General features: G+C 42.4%; 1 protein-coding gene across 5 annotated transcripts in view; it reads left to right on the top strand.

Annotated features, from left to right (window-relative positions):
* The first annotated feature begins 20,098 nt into the window (after positions 1-20,098).
* Positions 20,099-23,594, top strand: part of CRIM1 (cysteine rich transmembrane BMP regulator 1) — a 207,614-nt gene continuing 204,118 nt past the window's right edge. For 4 of the 5 annotated variants that reach the window (XM_033419295.2, XM_033419294.2, XM_033419293.2 and 1 more), the window contains exon 1: positions 20,477-20,956. In XM_033419295.2, the coding sequence (XP_033275186.1) occupies positions 20,626-20,956 (331 nt within the window). In that variant the 5' untranslated portion in view covers positions 20,477-20,625. Of the gene's footprint in view, positions 20,957-23,594 lie in introns of all 5 variants that reach the window. The other variant, XM_004265060.4, reaches the window with a different exon arrangement.

Here is a 23,594-nt window from a genome sequence, read left to right as displayed (position 1 = left end):
CTTACAAAGGCACCAATTCCATAATAAGGGCCCTACCCTCATGACCTCATCTAAACCTAATTACCTCCCAAAGGCCTCATCTCCAAACACTATCACATTGAGAGTTAAGGCTTCAACATATGAATTGGGAGGTGGGGGGGAACCCAAACATTCACCCACAGTACTTTGTAGTATCAAATAATCAACCCCTTTTTTCTCTATGAAGTGTTTTCATATATATGATTGTCCTAATATGGTAATTTGCACATGATTTTTCCAAGAATATCTGAAATTCTACTGTCTTTCTAATTCAGGAAGTTCTTTGTCAAAATCTTCTGAGTACCACTGGATTTGTTTTATTATGACTTCTGATAGAATAAGGTGTCTTGGAAAAAGGCAAAAGATGATATGTGGGTTATGAGTTTGTGGGTATGGGGCATTTTTGATTTTTAAAAAAAATCTTTGATAAATGTAATAAATCTTTAACATATGCAACAAAATTTTGTAGGCTTTTATGAGAAAAGATACCTTCAAAATATTTTAAAATACTACCCAATTAAAGTTGTTTAAAGAAAAATTCATGTTACCTAAAATATATTTATATCTTCACATATGATTTTACTTGAGCCAGTCAGCAAGTTTGTGGTTTCTAGGGGATGGATGAAGAGTGCCTCAGGGCTTCCCTGGTGGCGCAGTGGTTGAGAGTCCACCTGCTGATGCAGGGGACACAGGTTCGTGCCCCGGTCCGGGAAGATCCCACATGCCTCGGAGTGGCTAGGCCTGTGAGCCATGGCCGCTGAGCCTGCGCATCCGGAGCCTGTGCTCCACAACGGGAGAGGCCACAACAGTGAGAGGCCCGTGTACCACAAAAAAAAAAAAAAAAAAAAAAAGGGTAGTGGGATCTGAATTGATAATGACCGTCATAGGTTATACTTTCTCTTTTCAAACTGTGGCCTCATAAAAAATAATTTTTAAAAAGCCCTACCTTGACTGGTTCCAACTCATATCTTTTTCAATTTTTGAATTGAAATTAAACCCCAAAAACTATTCCCAATTCTTATTTGAGGCTAAACTACAAGGGTCCTGAGAACAGTAGGTACAAGTTTGAATGAGGATTTGTCTGCAACCTGCCATGATAGATTATATCATTGTGCCACATGAAAATACCTTTTAAGAGTTCTCAGTTGACTGCTCTTAATGAGTTTTTTGTTGATTTTTCTAAATTTTTCTCTTAATAAATCTTGGGCCACCAATTCAATTTTAATAACCTCTTTGCATCCAATGATCTATTTCTCCATCCCCTTTCACCCACTCGCTGTCATGTTCATACCCTTCATCTTGTCATCACTATAGGTCTGAAATCTCAATTTCAAGCATTCTATTCTTTGCTCACAGCCTTCTATCCTTAGAGTCACCTGCTCTTGAACACCCATCCCAGCAGTTCATTGAGACCTCCAACCCATTAATCTTGTTCCTTCCTCACTATATCTGATTCCCCCTTTTCTTCCCCCATTCCTCTACCCATCCCCCCACAATGCCCTCAAGTCTTCAAACTTGTTCTCAGCCTAGGAACTAGCACTAGCTGTTCTCTCTGCCAGAAATACTTTTAAGTCTCATACTTGAATGACTCACTTGTAGTCATTCATAGTTCAGTTTAAAGATTACCTATTCAAAGAGATCTTCTCTAACTATTCCATCTAAAGCAGCCACTTGGTCTATCTGAGATGACCATCATATCATCCGTTTTAAGTCTCTGTAAAGCCCTTATTACCAATAAAAATTTTTCTTGCGGCTTTATGATCTGTCTCCATCCATTTCAGTATATGCTACATGAAAGCAGAGAGCTTGTCTGTCTTGTTCATTGAGAAATTGTGCTTGGCAACAAAGTAGGTACTGAATAGATATTTGAAAGAGGTAGAATGAAAGGAAAGAAGATGAAAGAAGGAAGGAGGGAAGGAAGGAAGGAAGGGGAAGAGAGGAAGATAGGAAAAATAAAAATCAGTGTTAATAAAGAAGCATTCCCTTTTTAAAAAGTGAATACATAAGGAGTACATGAAAAAAACAATAAAAGTAATAATGATGATGGTCGACAAGCTTTGACTTCCCTCATCCCCCTTAGAGAAAGCTAATTATCTCGCCTTTGCACCATGACAGTGCTTTCTATAAGTCCATAGAATAGCACTCCTCATCTTGTGTTATAATTATTTATTGACATTGTTGTCTCCCCCAATAAAAGGTGATCTCCTTGTGGGCAGGGAATGTGTCTGATTCATATTTATAGCCCTAGTGGCTGGCACAGGAAAATAGTAGAAGCTTAATAAATACTGACAGAAATGGGTGAAGGAAAGAAAGAGAACAAAACACTAGAATAATAATGTAAGGGATGGAAATTGTGATAAATTCCTCTTTTTGGTTCTGTTCCTTCTCTAAGTCATTGAAAATGAATGCAGGAAAGCATATACTTATAAGATGTACACTTATAGGACAGCATAGCATGGAGGTTAAGAGCATGGATTCTAGAGCCAGTCTATCTGGGTTCACAACCTAGTGCAACTACTTATCAGCTAAGTGACTTTGGACAAATTACTTAACCTTCCTGCACCTCAGTTTCCTCATCTACAAAATGGGGATAAAGACAAAATCTACCTCACAGTCTTGTATGAGAAATAAAGGAGTTAATATATGTATATCAATTAGCTTTTGATGCATTAAAAACTGCCCCAAAATGTAATACTTTATAACAACAATTATTAACTCATGATTATTTGGGTTGAAAATTTGCCCTGGACTCAGCTAAGCAGTTCTTCTGCTGGTCTCCCCGGGCTCATTCATGAGCTGGCAGTCAGCTTGCAGTCAGCTGGGGCTGGTTGGCCTCACTTGCATGTCTTGTACTTGGCGTGGGTGACTCAGTTGTGTATCTCTAGCACTTAGTAGGCTGGTCTGGACTTCTTCATGTGGCATCTGGGTTCTAAGGGTGGAAACGTGAGATCACATACAAATACCCAAGCACTTTCCAAGCCTTTTCTTGTGTCATATTTGCTGATATCTCTTTGGCCAAAGCAACCCACGTGGCCAAGTCCAGAATCAAGATGTAAAGAAATAGACTACTTCCTGATGAGAGGAGCTTCAACATATTGTGGTCAGTTTTGAAAAATATACAAAAATACAAAACACACTTAGGATAGTGGCTATCACATAGTAAGGAGTATGTGAGTACTAGCTACCAGAATATATGGCAATACTTGTTACAGATGGTTTAGAACCCAGCCCCTATAGCACTTTGAGTGAAAATGGTAGTGAATTACAAAGTTAGAAGTAGAGACAGGAAACAGAACCAGAATGAAATATTCTCAACCAGTTTTATTTTATGGAAAATAAAATGGAAATTCTACAAAACTTCCAAAGCCTAACTCCACTTATAGGAGGCTGTTCAGTATTGCTTAGGAGGCAGGATCCTGGGTTCTGGGATCAAATTGTGTACTTCCTAGCTGGGTAACTTCCAACAAATTACCTAACGACCTTAAGCCTCAATTTCAGTACCTGTAGTATTGGAGAAATGGTAAGTTTTAACTCCCGAGGTCCTTGTGAGGATTACATGAGGCAAAGTATGTAAAGTGCTTCTGGCACTTGTGAACATGCAATAAAAGTTAGCTATTATTTTTCTTATTATTTTCAGAATCAAAAATTATCTAGTACTGTTTAGAGATTTCCAACCTTGGCAACACACTGGAATTACCCAGGAAGCATAAAACAACTGACACCCGCCCCACTTCAGAGATTCTGATATAAATGATCTGGAGGGAGAACCTTGCATGGTGGGGTTTGAAAACTCCCGAGGAGTCCTAACGTGCAACCAAGATTTAGTACCACAGGTCTACTGTAGAGGACGTTAAAGATGATCCAAGGCGAACATTTCACTGCACAAATGAGAAAACTGAGACCCAAAGATGTGATAGGAATTGTTTAATGACAACCAGGTAGTTGGTGAGAAAACTGGAATCCAGTATACATAGACTCCCAACCATGGCTCTTTCCCTTTTGTTTGGCCACTGTGAGTGAGGACCGGTTAGCCCAGGCCAGCCTGTGCAACCCTCCTCACCAAGAACCCAGAGCTGGGAAAGGGGAAGCTGACTTCCTGTTAAGAGTACCTGATAACAAATTCAAGACTCCAGAATTAACTCCAAGGATGATTTTGTTCTCCCTTGATTAATCAATCTTCTCCCTGCACTTTCAGGTCTGATTCAAAATAGGATTCAGATTCTGCTTATGTTTGTTTGAATTAGACTTTTATTTCATTTATTCAGTTTTCCTTAGCGAAGAAATTCCATCTTAAATACACATTCATGCAAGCTCAGAGCTATATTTTGGCGGGGGAGCAGACTTTTCTTCATTTCTGTTTTTCTTCTTTCCTCCCACCCTCCCTTTTCTCTCTTCCTCTTCCTCCCCTCCTTCCACCCCTCCCCCAGCTCTACCCTATGAAGGACATTTGTCTTAGATTAACTCACCTTCCTCAGCCCTTGTGAATAATCTTTACTGTAGAGAATTTTCTCCTCCTTTTAAATTGTTTGTGGAAATAGGAGTGTTCCTCAGTTCATAATAGTGATTCTGCTGAAATGCCAAAAATTCTCAGGATCAGAGGGCTAGCCTCCCTGCAAGGTCAGGAGAGATGGGGGGAATTCTGTGACTGTTCCCTTGGTGAAAGGCTGACCCATAAGGGCTAAAAGAAATAGATGGATAGCTGGTGGTGTCAGGAATTTCTAAGGAGCGGGCAGAGTATTCAAAGAAAATCCTTTTTCTTCTTTTTTCCTCTCCAGCTTTAGTGTTTACAAATATTAGCCCTCTGTCATTTTCTTTGAGTTTCTAATTACTAAGATTGAAGGGAACAAATTCAATGAGCAAGAAAAAGGTGGGTATAGAGCAAGTTTCTCAGGAACCTGGCCTTTTAAAAAAAGGAGTATTCTTACATGAATAAAGATGGATAAAAAATTGAATATACAATATGATCTAATTTTCTCATTTATTATACATATATATGTATATATGATTATATATACCACAGAATGATGGGATTATAGAGAATATTTTTTGTTGCTGATCTATAGCTTCTGATTTTTTTTGCTGTACGCGGGCCTCTCACTGCTGTGGCCTCTCCCGCTGCGGAGCACAGGCTCCAGACGCACAGGCTCAGCGGCCATGGCTCACGGGCCCAGCCACTCCGTGGCATGTGGGATCCTCCCAGACCAGGGCATGAACCCGTGTCCCCTGCATAGGCAGGTGAACTCTCAACCACTGCGCCACCAAGGAAGCCCGCTTCTGATTTTTTATGATGAATATTTGTTACCATGTATCAGAAAAGCAATAAAATCATTATTTTAAAACAAAACAAATGCTAAATATTGATCTTAGAATAAAACCCTGCAGTCATTCTTTTTTCCTATTCATTATTCCCAAACTGTTTTCTTATGATGTTCAGGATCTTAGGAGAGTTATAAAATTAACTGATTTCTTTAATCACATATTGATTCGTGTGTGTGTACATGTGTGCACGCATGCTCAGGTCTGTTGTATTTTTGGCCTTTATTCCAACCCCCACTTATCACTTTAGGCCAATTTGTATCATTTCCCTGGCCTTCTCAGCATTTGTGACATTTCCAATTCCATGTGCAGATTTAATTAACGTGCTGCTTATTCACTCTTCCACATCACTGATAACAAAAGACATAAAACTTGACCCAGCACTGACTGCTACACCACCTCAATACCTCCCACAACTGGACACAACCTTCTGCTTTATCCAGTTTTGGAGTCAAGCTGACTGAAACTGATTTTGCAAGTAAAATTCACTCAGACATTGCATCAAGTGATTTATGAAGTCCATGCAGCCGTGTGGTGTCCCATTAATCACAGACACTACAATAATCTATTTGTGTGCAGCAGTCCTCATAAATCGGAATAAAATAAATTCCACAAGCGCATCCTCAGCTTTTACAACAGGGCACATGGTATTATTCAGGGCACCATCCACATAATGCAATGTTAGCAGACTTGCAGATTCCTGAGCTTCATCAAGCAAGTAAAAATATGCATTCATTTACCATTACATGCCAAAGCTAAAGAAATTACAGCTTGTTCATCCACCAGGTGAGACAATTTCTTTAGGGCTCAGCTCTCTCAAATTTTTTATGAAAACTGGTGTAAATAAACAGAGTATATGAGGCACAACAATAAAAGTGGTGAGATGAGGGCTTCCCTGGTGGCGCAGTGGCTGAGAGTCCGCCTGCCGATGCAGGGGATACGGGTTCGTGCCCCGGTCCGGGAAGATCCCACATGCCGCGGAGCGGCTGGGCCCGTGAGCCATGGCCGCTGAGCCTGCGCGTCCGGAGCCTGTGCTCCGCAACGGGAGAGGCCACAACAGTGAGAGGCCCGCGTACCGAAAAAAAAAAAAAAAAGTGGTGAGATGATTTTGTTAACAAACAATCCAAAATTATATCTTCAAATAAATATTGAGACTTAATTGTCATCACCATGTGGAGAGCCTTATTTCAATGACATTATGAAACAATTTTGTAAATTCTCTTTTGAGATTGATCTGTGTTTCACATAACAAAAGAATGTCTTTAGTTGAGACAAGCTCACTTTATCGGTGAGTGTATTTCTTGTCTTGAATATAGTCCAAAATTATTGAAGACCATGTTTGGTAAAGATTGTGAATGATCCAGCTAGGTAATAGTAATTTTTTCCCCATGTAAACAAATTAATTTTTCCTAATTATGTAAACAGAATATTGTAAAATTAAAATATAACATATAAAAATAAATTGCATTAAATAATAATGGCATAAAAATTGCATAAAATCCTAACACACAAAGATAATCACTCTTAATATATTAGTAAATAGCTTTTGCAGAATATTATCTATATGTGTTTGTGTCTTAAGAGATGGATAATGGAGATACAGATATAAACAAAACGAGATAAGATGAGATTCCACCATAATTGTTGTATTATTACTTGCTTTTAAAAAAATCACCACTAGGGACTTCACTGGTGGTGCAGTGGTTAAGAGTCCACCTGCCAATACAGGGGACATGGGTTCAAGCCCTGGTCTGGGAAGATCCCACAAGCCACGGAGCAACTGAGCCCGTGCGCCACAACTACTGAGCCTGCGCTCTAGGGCCCGCAAGCCACAACTACTAAGCCCACATGCCACAGCTACTGAAGCCCGTGTGCCTAGAGCCCGTGCTCTGCAACAAGAGAAGCCACCACCATGAGAAGCCCGTGCACCGCAATGAAGAGTAGTCCCTGCTCTCCACAACCAGAGAAAGCCTGCGCGTAGCAACGAAGACCCAACGTGGCCAATAAATAAATAAATTTATTTTTAAAAAATCAACACTAGATTGTGGATCTCTCTCCAATACAATAAAAATAGAACCACATCATCATATTAATGACTATAATTTTCCATTACATAGATTTATTTAATCAACACTCCATTCATGGACATTTAGTTTATTTTCAATATTTCAACTATGAACAAGACTATGATGGACATCCTGGTTGTTAGCTATGTGTACACTTGACCTTATTCTCGTCTTAGAAGGAGTTCTTAAAATAATAAATTTTCTTAGAATAAGAAATATTTTCTTAGAATAAACTCAAATCTGGATCAGGGATACACCCAGCTAATACTTTGAGGTGTATTGTTAAACTGCCTTCCAGAAAGATTGTACCAAGCTATGCTATCACCAATAATTCATGAAAGTATTCCTTACTCCCATCCTTGCTAATCCTGGATATTGCCAATCTTTAAAAATATTTGTCAATCTGATTGATGAAGTGTTTTCTCACTGTTTTAATTTGCATGTCTTTGGCTATATTTGGTTGAACATCTTTTCATATGTTTATTGGTTATTTATATTTCTTCTTTGGGAGTTACCTGTCCTTATATATTTCCATTTGGGGGAGGCAACGTCATCAATTTTACTGATTTATGGCACAATTTTTATAATAAGGTAAGGCTGTTTTTTAATCAAAACCAAGGTATGAGCCTAATGAGTCTAGTTTCCTCATAGACTTTAACTGGATCAGAGGTCAGTTCCAAAAATATTTTGAGAAATGGCAACAGTCTTAGAAATTGGGTTTGTTTTGCCAAGGTGACAACATGAGTGCTTTGAAAAGCAATACTCATTTGTATATTTGATTTGTCTATATTTGTTTAAGTAAAACATTATAATCCTTAGGCTTGACTAAGAGCCTGTGCTTTGGAATCAGATTGCCTATCCTCAAATTCTAACCCTTTCATTCAAAATCTGGGTGACCAAAATCATGTTACTTAACTATTCTGTGCCTTGGTTTCCTCATCTATAAAATGAAGGTGATAGTCCCTACTGCATAGAGTTGTTGGGAATTCAATGAGAATATGTATCGATACATAAGTATTTAGAATTGAACTGAGAACGTTTTAAGTGCTCAATAAATATTAGCTATTATTAAGTGCAATACTGTATGGTTTCATGACCTGCTCAAACTTAAACCACCAGTTCTACTTTAAAACATTTTTAAAATGTATGTTTTATTGCTCTCTTTGCAGGTAAACCGTCCTGATGATGTGCTTAGACTCCTCAAATTTCAGTTTAGGAACTTAAAACTTAAAAGAGAGTTCTAGAGTAAGAAATAAATCAGAAGCCAAAGGAAATTCTCTTCTTAGTCCTCTGGTGGCTTTTAGGATATCGCAACAAGAGAATGAGGAAAGGCGTTCAAATCCTTGCACAGGTCTGACAGTGACATAAACAGTTTAGGCATCACTTAAGCAGGATTTAGCAAGTTGGGGAGCGGGACCAGGTGAGTTGGATGCAGAGGGACCTAGAAGCTAGGTTGGAAGGCTTGGGTAAACTCATGGCTCTGAATAGGTAAACGGCCACTGCTCTAATCTTTGTGAGTAAGGACATGGAAGCACCAAGCAGCCTAGCCAAGACGTTCTGATCCTGGAATAAGACAAACAGATCAGACTCAATGTATGATGAGTTGGTACTAGATAGAGGGTACTACAGCATCATAGTGATGCATGAAGTCACCAGGACTTGGATCTAAATCCTGAGTCAGGCACATGGCTTATGTCCTTGGGATATTTAGGTAATTTCTCTGAGCCTCAGTTCCTTTTCTATAAAAATATGTTTTATCATACCCTTTAATGAGATTGCTATGAGGATTAAAATCGTTAAGATATCAAAAGCATTTAGCATCTACTCGGTTCCATGTGCTTAATTAATAGAACCTAACAAGGAAGCAGAGGAGATGTTAAAAATATTTGGGATCTAAACTGCCTGGGCACTGATTGATTAATCAGAACAAATGCCTGACCAATGAGGACAATTAGAAGGGGTCCCCAGTGAATAGAGATGTTGGCCCAACCAATAAGAAGGGATGCAGCCCCACACACCCTACTGGTTTCTTAGACACATCTGTACTGTTTCTTAGAGATAAGAAAGTGGTTTTCATATTAAATAAGGGTTTCAGAGTTGGGGGCTTGGAGAAAGAAGCAAATATTCAACAGGCCCACCTAGCAAACACTCTAGAGTCAGATGGAGGGGAAAAAAACGGTAATGTGGGGAGTTCTGTTTTCTAGAGACTGTACTTTCAGACCAGGTGAAGCGCCTCAGGGTGGTATGGTAGTAGCTGCTGGACAGAAAAGCAGCTGGTGCCCATCAGAAACTCAGGCACCAAATGCCTAGGCAACAGAGCCCCACCCCAGGCATCATCACTCATCAGCAGAGGTTAGGATACAGACAGCCAGGTGTTTAGGCAAAAGGAATGATTGCAACTGTAGAATGAGTCAGAAGAAAAGAGAGGGGAACTGATGACAACTTTATAAGCTCTAAGTTGTGGCAATTGGAGGAAAAGATCGTCTCACACTGTCTGCTCCGTAGTATAACTAGAGTCAGAGTACATGCAGAGGTAAGTGAGTAACCTGCTAGCCCAGAGGCGTGTGGCGGAGGCTTCCACGCTAGACCCAGCATGTATGAGATGGCGAAGCGTCAGCACATTTAAGATCATTAGCACTCAGGACCTCATTTTCCTCATTGATAAAATGAAGGAGTTGAACTTCAGGATCTCTGAAGCCTCTTCCAAGCCTCTATAACGTGCCTTTATTTCTATAAGAAATCTCAGTACTGAAGGGGCCTCCAGTTTCAATGGTCTTTTACCTTCCTCACAAAGTGTTGATGCCTAATAGATGCTAAGTAACACTTTTTTTTTTTTTTTTTTTTTTAGCAGTACTCAGGCCTCTCACTGTTGTGGCCTCTCCCGTTGCGGAGCACAGGCTCCGGACACGTGCAGGCCCAGCGGCCATGGCTCACGGGCCCAGCCACTCCGCGGCACATGGGATCTTCCCGGACCGGGGCATGAACCCGTGTCCGCTGCATCGGCAGGCGGACTCTCAACCACTGCGCCACCAGGGAAGCCCTAAGTAATACTATTTATACTTGTTATTCATCTGAGAAAATATGGTTTTAATGAAAAGCTAGAAGCTTGTTTTCAGGTTCTCACCATGTGGCAAAATAACAAAATGGAAAACCAGAAGCTAAGTCTAACCCATTAAACTCAGGAACTCCTAATTTATTTTGCATTTTTCAAAATCTATTGTGGCATGTTTGGCTTTGTGTCACAGCTCATTACCGCTCATTATCGCTATGCTATTTGGTACACCTCCCAACTAGTTTTCTTGCTTCCATTCATTGTTCCTCTCTTACTCTGCTGCCATAATTTCAACTTTTTATTAAGTATAAGGTGCCATCACAACCACATTATTTTATGTACCACTGAGAAAGAAAATAAACAAGTGCCAATTAATCTATGACACACCTTCAATGGTGGGCTGTATCTCACTTTCAGAGTTGTTAAAATATTTTAAGTGTGTCTTAAAATCAATAATAAATAGTATGTTTATAAAATAGGAATCCCATAAGGTCACTTGCCTCTGAAGTTTCCAAACACTCCCTGTAGGATGAACTCTAAACTCTCTGCTACAGATTTTGGGCCTTCACTATCCAGCCCAACCTTACTGGACTTTTCTCCTAACATATGCCGCCAGCCATCCAGTTGCCTCCAACTTAATTTTTTTTTTTTTTAATTGCAAAAGAATAGGTTCTCTTCCTTCCTTCAACATTCCTAAACATCTACTATATACCAAGCCCTATTCTAAGCATTTCACTGTTTTCTTTGTTTGGAATCTCTCTTAACCCCTAAAACTGGTATCTATTTTTCCTTGAAAATCCAACCCAACTATCTTCTCATTCATGAAAAAGTTTTGTGAAACTTTCTCCAATTTCCTCATGTAGGCTTAATTCTGTAAGCTTCTATTACACTGTGTTGAAACAGTTGATTCACCAGTTGCCCATCCTAGACAGTGGGCCCTTCAAGCACACAAAAAAGTGACATTTATTTTTGTAGTTAGAATAGGGGTTAAGAATGTGAGATCCAGCTTCCTAGTTTCTAAGTTCCTATCCTGCCTAATAGGAAATCACACACCCTAAGTGGGGAGACAGACATGAAAAGTGACATTTTCAAGGTAGTACAGACTGCTAGGAAGTACAATCACTATGAGGTGAAGTTCTTGGGTTTGATCCTCACACAGGCCAGAAGTACTACTGTAAACCACAGACCAGACCCCATCTCACAAGGTTTGCAAGTAGCAAACCTTTAGTGACTATCTGAACCTATTATAGGTTAAGAAAAAAAATCCCATTATTAAAGATACTAGAAGACTTATTAAGAATTTGTTATATGCTCTGAATCCTGTAGGTGCTAATTTCCCAAGTGACTGATGAGAAAAATGAAACTCTTATTAAATTACGTATTCAAAGTCACATAGACAAGTGACGAACACAGTCCGAATTTGATCCCAGATCAATCTGATTCCCGAGATAAAGTTATTTCCATTGGAGTACCTTATGGCACAATACCTCATCATCATTGAAGACATTTCTCATTTGGTTAATCACTTGTCAAGGAAAAAAATGGATAGTCCTCTTCTTCAAACACCTGTGATTGGCATTAATGGCTAGCTCTTCTCCCTGGCAAATCTAATATGAAACATGACATGGTCTTTGGCAATAATCAGTTGATGATGAAGACACTCTTGGAATCTCTTTCCTTCCTGTGGAATATTTTCTTCCTGTGACATTTCATGCCTCACAAGCTCAATCTTCTAGTTTTTTTGTTAATCTCAGACTAGTAGTCACTTACACAGTCACAGCCTACTGGCAACTAGCAAGTGGTCAATGAACTTGATTTGTTCCATGAACCTAAGTTTGAGCTTGAAAAAGCTAGTGAAGAACATATAATGCAGGCAGTAAGATGATCAAGATACATTAATGATAGAGACTATGGATATGCTATCAATATATTAAATATCAAATCAAAATATTAAAATATTCCTTAAGTTCAAATGAGAAATAGAAGGAGGTGCTGATTTAAAGTCCATAATAAACCTATGGATATTGATGCAATGAGGGTGATACTAGTGGGGAAGGCTTCAAAGGGGAGCACACATGGGCAGCCTTGCAAAAGAGGCTTGGAGAGGAAGTAATATGTTCTGAAGGACTTGGAAGAAAGAAGGAAAATGAGGGTTTGAAGAGCCTCATTCTTTTTTGAGTTGCACAGGACAGGATCTTGGTGACCCACAATAAAGTCATAGGCAGCGACTGTCTGAGACTGTGGAAGCTCAGGAAATAAAACTCACTGGGTAACATAATATAGATGGCCACCCTCTCATTTGAATAAGTGGAAAGTTTTGATATTACTTATTTTATTGCCAGTAATCAGTACTAACAAAATGCTAAGGTCTTCTTGGAACACTATAATATTGAAAATATTTTAAATGCCAGGATTGGTAACCTAATCATTATACATTCATTATATAGTCTACAAACAAGTGCAAGTTAGTTATGAGTGCATGTCAAAATTGCATCTTGTCTGAGAATGTGTAATAATAGCTAAGGTAAGAATAAATGGTTAATGTTATTTCAGTTTAAGCTAAAATAGTATTTAGGATAGGTTAACTGCTGTAACAAATAAGCCCCAAATCTCAGTGACTTATCACAGTAAAGATTCATTTCTCACCTAAATTACAGTCCCCTGAGATTCCATGAGGTAGATGTAGTGAATGCGTCTGTGTATAGGAGGTCTGCTTCATGCAGTGATTCGGGGACCCAGGATCTATCCATTTAATGGTTCTAAATACTTGTAGGGCTTCAGAGTCCCCTGTGGTAGGCTCTGCAGCCAGCCACCTGAGAGAGAAGAAAAAAGTACACAGGATTTTGGAAAGTACACAAGATTAGAGGCCAGTCTGGACAAGATCCCCATCACTTCCATCTATACTCTGTGGCCCCCATCTACTGAAAAGAAAGTGGTAAGTGTTGTCTAGTTGTGTGTCCAGAGTAAAAGAAGGAATATAGATATTGGTAAGCACTACCATTATCCCCAGAAAATAGGTAATAAATTCTCATTTAAATGACAAAACAGCTGTATGATATATAGGCTATGAATATAAAAAATAAGTATTCTGATGAAATTATCATATCAGAATTTACATTCAAATGAGTGATGTCTCCTTGTCAGCAGTTACTTGGAAAAACTGTATACTTGTTCCATGAAAACCAGCGATGCCTATCACTTTTTTTATTGAGATAAAATTGACATAAAACATTGTATAAGTTTCAGGTATACAACATAATGATTCAATATTTGTATATATTGTGAAGTGATCACCAGTTTTTAAACACTTTTTAAAAAAGGTTTCCTCTGGAATATGTCTTGGTTCTTTTAAATATTCACAACAAATCTCCATCTTTAGAGGATGAATTTGATATTATAAAAAGTAAGTTATAATATGTTGGGTCAGATATGACGATTAAACAATGTGTTTTATTTTCTCATGAGATTACACAAGGCAATTTCAAAGTAAACGTTTTAAGAAGGTGTTGAGTAATGACATCATTGTTGGAAAAACTGTAACTGTATTTCTTAACATAGATGCCATTTAGATTTGGGGAAAAGCATCTGTAATTTGGAACTATGAATCTTCAGGCAATTGAAAGCAGGGAGATGAACAGGCAGCTGGGTAGACAGAGAAGACAGAGGTGGGTAGCACTATAGTAGGTGGAAAGCCCTCCTCTTCTCTATAGTACAGGCCTAGGTCCTCTCTTCTCAATTTTCTTACTCTTGTTTTTTCCAGCCATTGAGAATGCTTATAAGCACAGAATATCAACTAAAATAGACTTACCTTTTGGAGGGGTCTCAATCATTTATTCCCTTTCATTAGTTCAGTTTTATAAAAACACTCCTTTCTTGGGAGAAAATTTTTAAGTAAGGACATAACACTTTCCCTTAAAATCATACTGCATATAATTTACCAGGTTACATGACCTGATAATTTGTAAGGTTAAAATATTTGATGATTCATAGTTAAAGCCTTCAAATGTTGAACATTTTAAAAGATCTAATAAAATAATGAAAGCAAAAAAAAATGTTTTAAGTTAAAAAAAAGAGAAAGTTTTGCATTGTAACGTGCTTTCCAAGAAACAGGGAAAGGTTTTTAACCCGAGGGCCCTCTGCACTGGGGAGATGAGCACTTTCACTAAGTGTTGGAGGGAATGTGTGCGATAAGAGTTTGCAGAAGGCAATCTGGCAACGCCTGTGAAAAAAGAGCATACTTTTGGACCCACAATTATCACTTCCAATTTAGGAATTGGCCAAAGAAAATCACTAGACAATTTGCAAATTTGGCTAAGTGGGAACCCACTGCAGCTTTGTTTATGACAGTGAAAATATAAAACAAACAAAAAATCCTAAAAGTATATTATTATGTCATGATTAAGTATAACATAATACACCCATTCAATGAAATAATATTCAGTGGTAAGAAGGATGCAGTTATTGATCCTAAAGATCAATATGCTATGTATACAGACAAGCGAAAAGGCAATTATAAATTAGGATGACTATTCCATCTTCTATTTTATACTTTAAAGGAGAAAAGAAGGCTTCAAGACGTATAACAAATGTCATTAGAGTGGTTAATATCTCAACGGTGGGATTATGGGTGGTATTTTTTTCTTTTTTAAAAAAACGTATATTTTCTCCCCCTCCCCCTCAATGGGCATGTATTTGTAAAGAATATATATTAGGAGTAGTATTGCACAATGTGGATTCTGGAGCCACACTGCCTGGTTTTGAATCCCAATTTTCCTTTTAAATAAATATGATATTGGGCATATTATTTCACCTTTCTGTGTCTCTGGTTCCCTACCTGCCAAATGGAAGTAATTTTGTACCTACCTCATCAGGCTGGAGTGAGGATTAGAAGTGGTAATATAGGCAGGCAATCAGTCAATATGCATAAAGGAAACACTACATAAATATTGTAATTTAGTAATTAGGAAAACAATGGAGCTATTTCCATTTTTAGAAAAAACACTAATCACTATTTTTCATATGCAAATTAGGGAAGAAGGCAAGATACCCTCACAGATAGTAACAATTTAAAGTAGGTCCACAAAAAACAATAAAACTGCAAAGAAAAGCAACTTGCCATTCCCCAACTTACTGCATGAGGCAGTTTAACACACTAGGTTCCAAACCAGAAAGCCACTCACACAGCTCTGAGCCCTTGCAAATCACACAACCTCCTGCACCTGCGATTCCTCAACTATAAAGTGGAGAAAACATAACGCATTGGAGATACTATAAGGCATTGGCCTTATAGGGCTATTCTGTAGATTAATTAACATAAGCCATATGAAGTGCTTATTACCAAGCACTCTATAAAGTTAGCTATTATTATTATCATTATTAATGACTACCCTTGAAAATAAGTCTTTGACTGGAATGAGTCCAAGAAAATATCACAAACGGCCCAAGATTAGACAGACTGCCAAAGTGGGACCAACTGAACGATCAGAAGAAGAAGAAAAGCAAATATCTGGTCAGGCAGATGCTACATAGGAATAGGTGCTGAGATATCTCAGAGCAGGGATCCCAGCTCAAGCATAAAGCCCGAGGAGACTCTCAAGGAGAAGGACTCTAAAAATGACAACAGAAAAGGAGAACAGCAATTTTATCCACACTGTGCCCCGTGTGGTTGGTCCTCTGCATTCTGGTCTCCATGTTACAGAAGGGGAAACAGATTCAGAAGGGATGAGCAAGGGAGACAGGATCCTAGGCCAAACCTTAAAGAGAATCTCTGTTCTGTGCACATCCTTGCCAGCTCTGAAGCAGCTGCCATACATGGGCGGGGCAGATAAGACAGGAACTGCCTCCCCCCTTAATAAAAATGAGTCCAAGTACCAGGTTCAGAGCCCAAGATCAGACGCTTAGCCTCCAAACTAGGGATCCTATGTCACTGAAATGGCCTAAGCCTAGATAACTGAGGATCCATGCATAGTTGATCCCAGTTGAGGGGGAGCAGAGAGGTGGGGGGAAGAGGGTGAAAGAAGTCAGGCTTGCTGTTGTCCTGGCTTCTTCAAAGATTTTTCTAGTATGTATGCAACATCTTTATAAAATAATGACACTTTTTTTGCAACTCAATTCTAAGAGTCTGTGTATCTGACTCAAAAGATAACTTCTACATTTCTATTTTAGTTTCAGGAACAGAAAACACGCACAGCACGCACCTCCCAGAGTTGACTACAGTAGAGAGGCTGGGCTAGACATTGTATCTAAGGAGGAGGGCTCTAACACTAGCAGTCTGTCTATTGCCCTCTCATTTCCACTTACTGCTAGGCCCCCAGCTGGGCACTTTGCTTCTCAGACATTTTCAACAATTTAGCAAACCCCTCCCATCCGACCCCCACAATGGCCAATAGGGGGCGGACTTTCTCTTCTTCCAGACCTCCACCAACCACATATTCTGATTCCTTTTCCTTTCAGACCTGTGGGTTTTTTGTTTTATCCCCAGTTTGGAAGACTCCCTCCTGCCCCAACCAGCCATAGTGCTTTTTTTTTTTTAAAGAGGTATTTCCTAAAACCAAGAGAGAAGGGCCACAGACAGAAATGTTCAAATATCTTTTTGTTTGTAATTCTTCCATCCTTCTCTTTGTCAACTCACTCCTGCATGCATGCATTCTTATAAGTCCTGGCCTCTCGAATGAGCTGACAATCTAATGGGGGTGAATCAGAGCTATTTAGAGAAAGACTTATAATACAACATATTTATTTATATATTTTATTTATATATACATATATATAAACATTTGTAATATAACATGGTAAATGTTATAAGCAGAAGTACTTATAAAATGTTATAGAATAGCTAAGGGAATAAGCTCAAGATGCTTCCCAGAAGAGGAGGCATTAAACCGTATTCCGTGTATACTTCTAACTCTTACATTTGTACATGCCTTTCAGGGTCTATGTAATCCCTCCCAGTCCTCTTTCTCCCTTGACCCCCAGTAGTCATCATGTTGGGCCCACCTAACCTCTTCTGTATCCTTAGTCTGGTTTCTGAAGATGAGGGAATCCTTTTGTGTTTGAGCCCCAATCTCATTGCCTTGGCTTCTGGCCACCTATGGTCCCTCCTAGATCCCAGAGAGGAAACAGCTATTTCGTAACTGAGCTCCTAGTTCACACACTGGTTTCAGATAAGCTGCCAGGCCCTTGCAGGTTTCTTATTTGCCACTAGTTATAGGCTTTAAGGAACTATGCTTGTTTTCTCTTTTGTTTCTCTATTAATTCTGTGGCAAAGGACCACATGTAACTTGAATTTTCTCAGCTATTACATTCAACTTAGTCTGACTTGAATTCCCATGAGAAGTCAGACTATCACCTGTGTCTATCTACCTTGCAGGAGTTTCTACCTCCAGAATCCCAGGAACGATGGGTTGTCTACATTGTCCCTTGCCTGTGTTCAATCTGTAGCTTTCCCTAACCTTTAATATATTGCCTTTAAAAATAAACAGACAAAAAAGCAAGACCATGGCAATGATTATTACTCTCTTTTTTCAACCTACTGTAGCTTTCTCACTTCTGTATTTTTTTCCATTGCCTGACCTTGGCTTTTCCTGTTGAGTCCCACAATGTTACTTGCTACATTTTAATAATGTCTTTATACTTGCATTTGAACAGAAATATAGATAACCTCCTCTGCAAGAGTGGAAAGGGCCTTTTAACACAGCTCAATGATGACAGTTTGTTGGCAAATCCCACAGTGGAGTTCTGGTGCCTTGTTGGGGTACAAGAAACGATCATGCTTAACAGTGTTGTGTTTTATTTTTCTTACATTTTGCTAATAGAATACCCAGCCTATTTTAAATGATTTTACTACTTAATACTTATAATTATAGAACTTTAGGGTATGAGGTACTTTGGAGGTCGTCTAACCTGATGTCCTACACAAATGCAGGAATTGTTTCTACAACCTCCCTGGAAACTAGTCATGTCGACAGCTCTTTAAATGCTTCCAGAAAATGGGGTGCTCACTCCCCCCTTTCCACTGTTCAATGTTTTCTCTATTACTCTCTGATAATCAGTGATAATTAATGAGCCTCTTCCCCTCCTCAGGACAAAGAAATATGATTGGAGAAATGTTTAGTTTTCTGATGCCAGTGACTGGGGACTATTCCACTGGTATCTTTGGCTTTTCCGTTTAGGATTAGAGTGGTTAAACCAAAATATTTATAAGAAGTATAAATTAGTTCTGCAAACATAAGATGTCAAAGGCATCTTTGTTTCTTTTCTCCTTACACTGCCCTGCTATTAACTTCGGGTTCATTAGTCACGATTTTCAGATCCACTTGGCTGCCACCTTCCTGCAGCCAGACCATCTTGGATCAAAAGGTCGGCCGGCCATTCCCATCTCACACCTGCCACAAGATCTAAATTTTTTTTTTCCCACACTGATCCAAGTCACTTTTTGTTAATTCACTAATATTATTGACCCTGTAACACATCCTGTGAATGGTGGGCCATTACAGAGCCTATCATTTCGAGAAGCTTTTCTGACAGCTATAGATGAGAAACAATCCTCACACGATGCATTTTGCATCACTTCAGCTGCTTCTTTACTTGGTTTAACACAAAGAACATCTTTATTAGCACATTCACAATAAATGAAAAAATTAAAACCCACCACTTTTGTCCATGAGCTTGGGGAAAAAAAGGGCAATGTCAGATGACATTAATGATGCATGGGATATGCAGGTCTAATCATGTCAAGACTTGTACTAATCCAGTATTCGGCCTTACTCAAGGGAGAAAAATTCACGTCCACTTTCCATTCGCCCCCTCCCTTAACGTAGCACCTCGGCACAGACTGCAGAGCGACAAAACGTACAGGATGTGGACAGTTAAAACGCAACTCAAGCTACAGCGGCCCCCAACAGTTCTCCCCACCCCACCCCCCAGAATATTTACCTAGACCATTTAAAGCACTTAATTAATTCACCAGCAGCTTCGCTGGAGGCGTCTCGAGCTTCCCGAGACTCCATTACATAATATCTTTTACAAAGTCTATTCCCAGCTCGAGTGGAAGATGGATTCTCATCCAGTTTTGCGGAGGTTCCATGCATTTGCTTCCCTTATCCCCGGGTTCGATCCGGCGGGTGCCCCAGCCAAGGGCTGCAGCAATCCCCTCGGCCCCGAGCTCCGGGTTCCCCGCCACTCTCCGAACTCAAAGCCGGCCCCAGAGGTGCAGCCGTCTCGCCCTCGGGGCTCCCAGGCCAGCCACGGTGGCCCCGGGGCTGGCGGGCGCTCGGGACGCCGCGACTCTCGCAGCTTGCCGGGTGCGCCCGGAGCCGCAGCGCGCCGGCGATGCCCGACCCGCAGAGGCGCGCGAAGACTCGGCCGCAGGGCCGGCTCTGTGCGCCGGGCTCCAGCAGGCGCAAAAGGAGGAGGGGGAGGCCTGGAGGAGGAGGCGTGCGAGGGAGGAAGGGCCCGGCCGCCGGGGAGGGAGGGCAGAGGAGGGGGGAGGGGGCCGGCCGGACCGGGCGGGGTGGGGGGGCAGCCAATGAGCGGCGCGCGGCGCGGAGTGGGGGGGGGCGCGGGTTGGGGGATGAGGTAGGATGGGGGAGGGCGCAGCCGGAGCGGCCGAGGCTCGAGCCATAAACAAGCGCCCGAAGGAGCGGCGCAGGAGTGAGGCGAGCCGGGCGCGCGGAGCGGACGCCGCGGACCTTCTGCTGCGCCACCGCGCCCACTCGGCAGCTCGGGAGGCGGGGACCGGCCCGGAGGCTGCGCCGCCACCGCCACCGCCGCGGGGCCGACCGACGCGGAGGAGGAGAGGGAGGAGGCGCCGCCAGCCGGGGCTGGAGCCGAGCGCAGCCGCCGCCGCCGCCGCCGCCGCCGCCAGAAGTTTGGGTTGAACCGGAGCTGCCGGGAGGAAACTTTTTTTCTATTTTCCCCCTCCCTCCCGGGAGGAGGAGGAGGAGGGGAAGCCACCGCTGGCGCCAACGCTAGTGGGCTCGGGGTCGGCGCGGCCCGCACGGGGGGCGGGGGCCTCGCCCCGCGAGGGGAGGCGCGCCCCGGGGGCCCCGAGGGGGGCGGCGAGGACCGCGGGCTGCGGGTGCGGCGGCGGCGGCGCGTGTGCCCCGCGCAGGGGAGGGCGCCCGCCCCGCTCCCGGCCCGGCTGCGAGGAGGAGGCGGCGGCGGCGCAGGAGGATGTACTTGGTGGCGGGGGGCAGGGGGCTGGCCGGCTGCGGGCACCTCCTGGTCTCGCTGCTGGGGCTGTTGCTGCTGCTGGCGCGCTCCGGCACCCGGGCGCTGGTCTGCCTGCCCTGCGACGAGTCCAAGTGCGAAGAGCCCAGGAGCTGCCCCGGGAGCATCGTGCAGGGCGTCTGCGGCTGCTGCTACATGTGCGCCCGCCAGAGGAACGAGAGCTGCGGCGGCGCCTACGGGCTCCACGGAGCCTGCGACCGGGGGCTGCGCTGTGTCATCCGCCCCCCGCTCAATGGCGACTCCATCACCGAGTACGAAGTGGGCGTCTGCGAAGGTAAGGTCGCCAGCCGCTGGCCCCCTTCCACCTGGCCCGCGCCGCCCCCTCGGCGCTGGTTGCGCCGAGCAAAGTTTGCCCGAGACTTTCCCGAGGAGAGAGGGCTCCTCGGGAGGAGGGGCGCCCGCCACCCCCGGGAGCGAGCCCCGCGTCCCTTGGTTCCCGCTCGCTGCTCCCCCTGACGCTTGGTCAGCCGCGGGCGAGGTTGGATTTCGTGGGTGGGGGCCGGCGAGTGGGGGATCGCCCCTGGCCGCGCACAGACGCGCACACGTGTGGCCCATCCGGCTGGGGCTGGGTGGGGTGGCCCGGCCGTGCGCCCGGAGGTGAGGGTTCCGCGGGCAGGGGGCACTGCGGAGGCTGTCGCGAGCCCCTCGGGGAGTCCAGCCCCTGCCGCCCTCCCCGCACTAGCGCAGTGTGGAACCGAGTGCTGCACCGCGTCCGCGAAAGTCCATTTTCTGCTGGCGGAGGAGACGTGTCTCCAGCTCACACTCCCTGTGTGACTCTTTTATTATTTTTTCCTTGCGCTTTTCCTTCACCCCCTTCCTCCTCCTGCGCATATAAATCAATTTCAGCTCCGGAATATGTCAGCCCAGTGGAAGTTACATACGGTGGTTACTCATTTGTTTGCCTATTGAAAACGGTCAACGGCTTTCTTTCTTGAATGAAGGGGCGGGGGCGGGGGGCCGGCACCTAGGAGTGAGAAGTTGTTTCTATTAGTGGCAGCTTTTTAAGATCAGATATCCGCGTGTTTCCAATCGTGTTGCCGGTTCCTTCTTTTTTGTGTTCTGCTGGTTGCTGCACTTAAGTATTGTGCACCATGGTGTCTGACGGAAGGAGAAAGATTAGATTAGTGGAGCCTCCCTCCTTGGGAGAACCACTGTTGATGGGTGTCGGCCTTAAGCCCTGCCCGCCGGCCTCGGCCTCGGGGTGCCTGGTGAGGTTTGGGGTCTAGAGAGACGCAGTGAGTTCTTTTTAGTTGGCTAATACCAAATTAAAAGGACTCAGCACCAGTTAAAAGTGGGATCCCTGCTTGGGCTGATGTTGGGGCGAGATGCTGTTCTGGGGCATCCAGGTGTATGAGCAGAGCGCAGCAGCCTTACTTCTGGAGGAACGGAGAGGAGGAGGGACAGGCGCCCTCTGCCCCGTCCCTTCCTTAGTACTCAGCCTGCGCAGGAGACCAGGGAGGGGTTTATTCTGAAGCATCCTTATGTGTGTATGTATGTTTATTGTGCTGGGATACTGAGAAAGGAGGTAGCAGCCTTAAGGATAAAATGGGTCTGTTAAAAGGCTTCCATTCTGTGGTTTTCTTTACACACACGCATATTCATTGATAAGTTCAGTTTTTAAAGTTTGGACAGTTCTGGAAAGTCAGGAAGGCCTTTCTGGTTTGGAGGCTAGTGGGCAGTAATGAGTGAAGGGAACTCTTGGAGGGAAGTGCACCACTGCACCCTTAGGACATTGGATTAGAAGAGTTTGTTTGCTTCAAGTACAAAAGCCTCTCACCTGGTGTTAAGTCCCATAACGTTTTTATTTCTCACAAAAAGAAAAACGGCCAGGAGATTAACTTCTGATACCATTTTATGTGTTTGACTTTGGGAATTCTGAATGAGTTGGAGGAAAAGATGCATCTTTGAACCCTGCCACTTGGACTGTGTAATTTACTTAAGCCAGCCTCCCATAAATCTAAAAAGAACAAGCAACCTGAAACAAGGTTAAATGTGGTAGAAACTGCTCTGAGAAGGACTTGGGAAGGTTCTAAAGACTAACCCTTGTTTTGTTTCTTCATGATAGATTCCTGGTGAAGGAAATGTGGAGCTCAGGGAACATTCACGGTAATCAAGTGTTTTGGCACCAACATTCTGGTATCATAGTATAGAGTTATTTTGGCAGTTTGTTGGTGAGTGTTTCATTCCTCTGAAATGATGCGATCCCTCATAGCTTCGTTTCTTCTGGTAACACCCCACGCACTTGGTATTAGCCTTGAAAATGCTTGGAAGTATTTATTACCGTGATGATATCTCATTTAGTGTTCTCTAGCAACACTTTCCATCTAGCCAGACTGTTTTCAGCTACCAAAATCGTGTGCTCAGGGCATTTTTAAATTTTATTTTGTTTTTTAGAACTCTAAAAGCAGCAGTCAAGTTGCACTCTAAATCCATGAACCCAAAGAAGGGCAGTGTTACCTAGCATGATATAATGGTTGGATTTAGACAGCTATTTCAATAGGGTGTCTAAAATTCCAAGAATTTTCACTTTACTACAAGATTTATGGAAAACAGGATAAGTCAGTGGCCTTTTTTCTTCCTTTTTAAGAATTAGAGGAGTCATTCTATGGCAGTAATAATCTAGAAGGTGCTGACTTTCTCTTTTGTTTTCCTGTTAATTGGCAAGAAATTTCTCAGCGGCCAGTGTTTCCCTCAGTTTCCATTTTTATTCAGAAATTCACACATAACTAACAGAAATAGGAATTGATACATTTTATTCATGTCGAAGTCTCTTTTGCTGCAATTTTTGCAGTAAAATGACCCCTACTGGTTGTATCTGTTAATGAAAACTCTTTTGAAAACTTACTTAATAGACTACACTGAGAAAACATATTGCATGGTATACAAATGTTACCGTGACTAATCTACCTGCT

Source organism: Orcinus orca, chromosome 13 (assembly GCF_937001465.1).
Source record: "Orcinus orca chromosome 13, mOrcOrc1.1, whole genome shotgun sequence".
NCBI lineage: Eukaryota > Metazoa > Chordata > Mammalia > Artiodactyla > Delphinidae > Orcinus > Orcinus orca.
The sequence above is the reverse complement of the archived record's forward strand: the minus strand, read 5'-3'. Positions and strand labels throughout refer to the sequence as shown.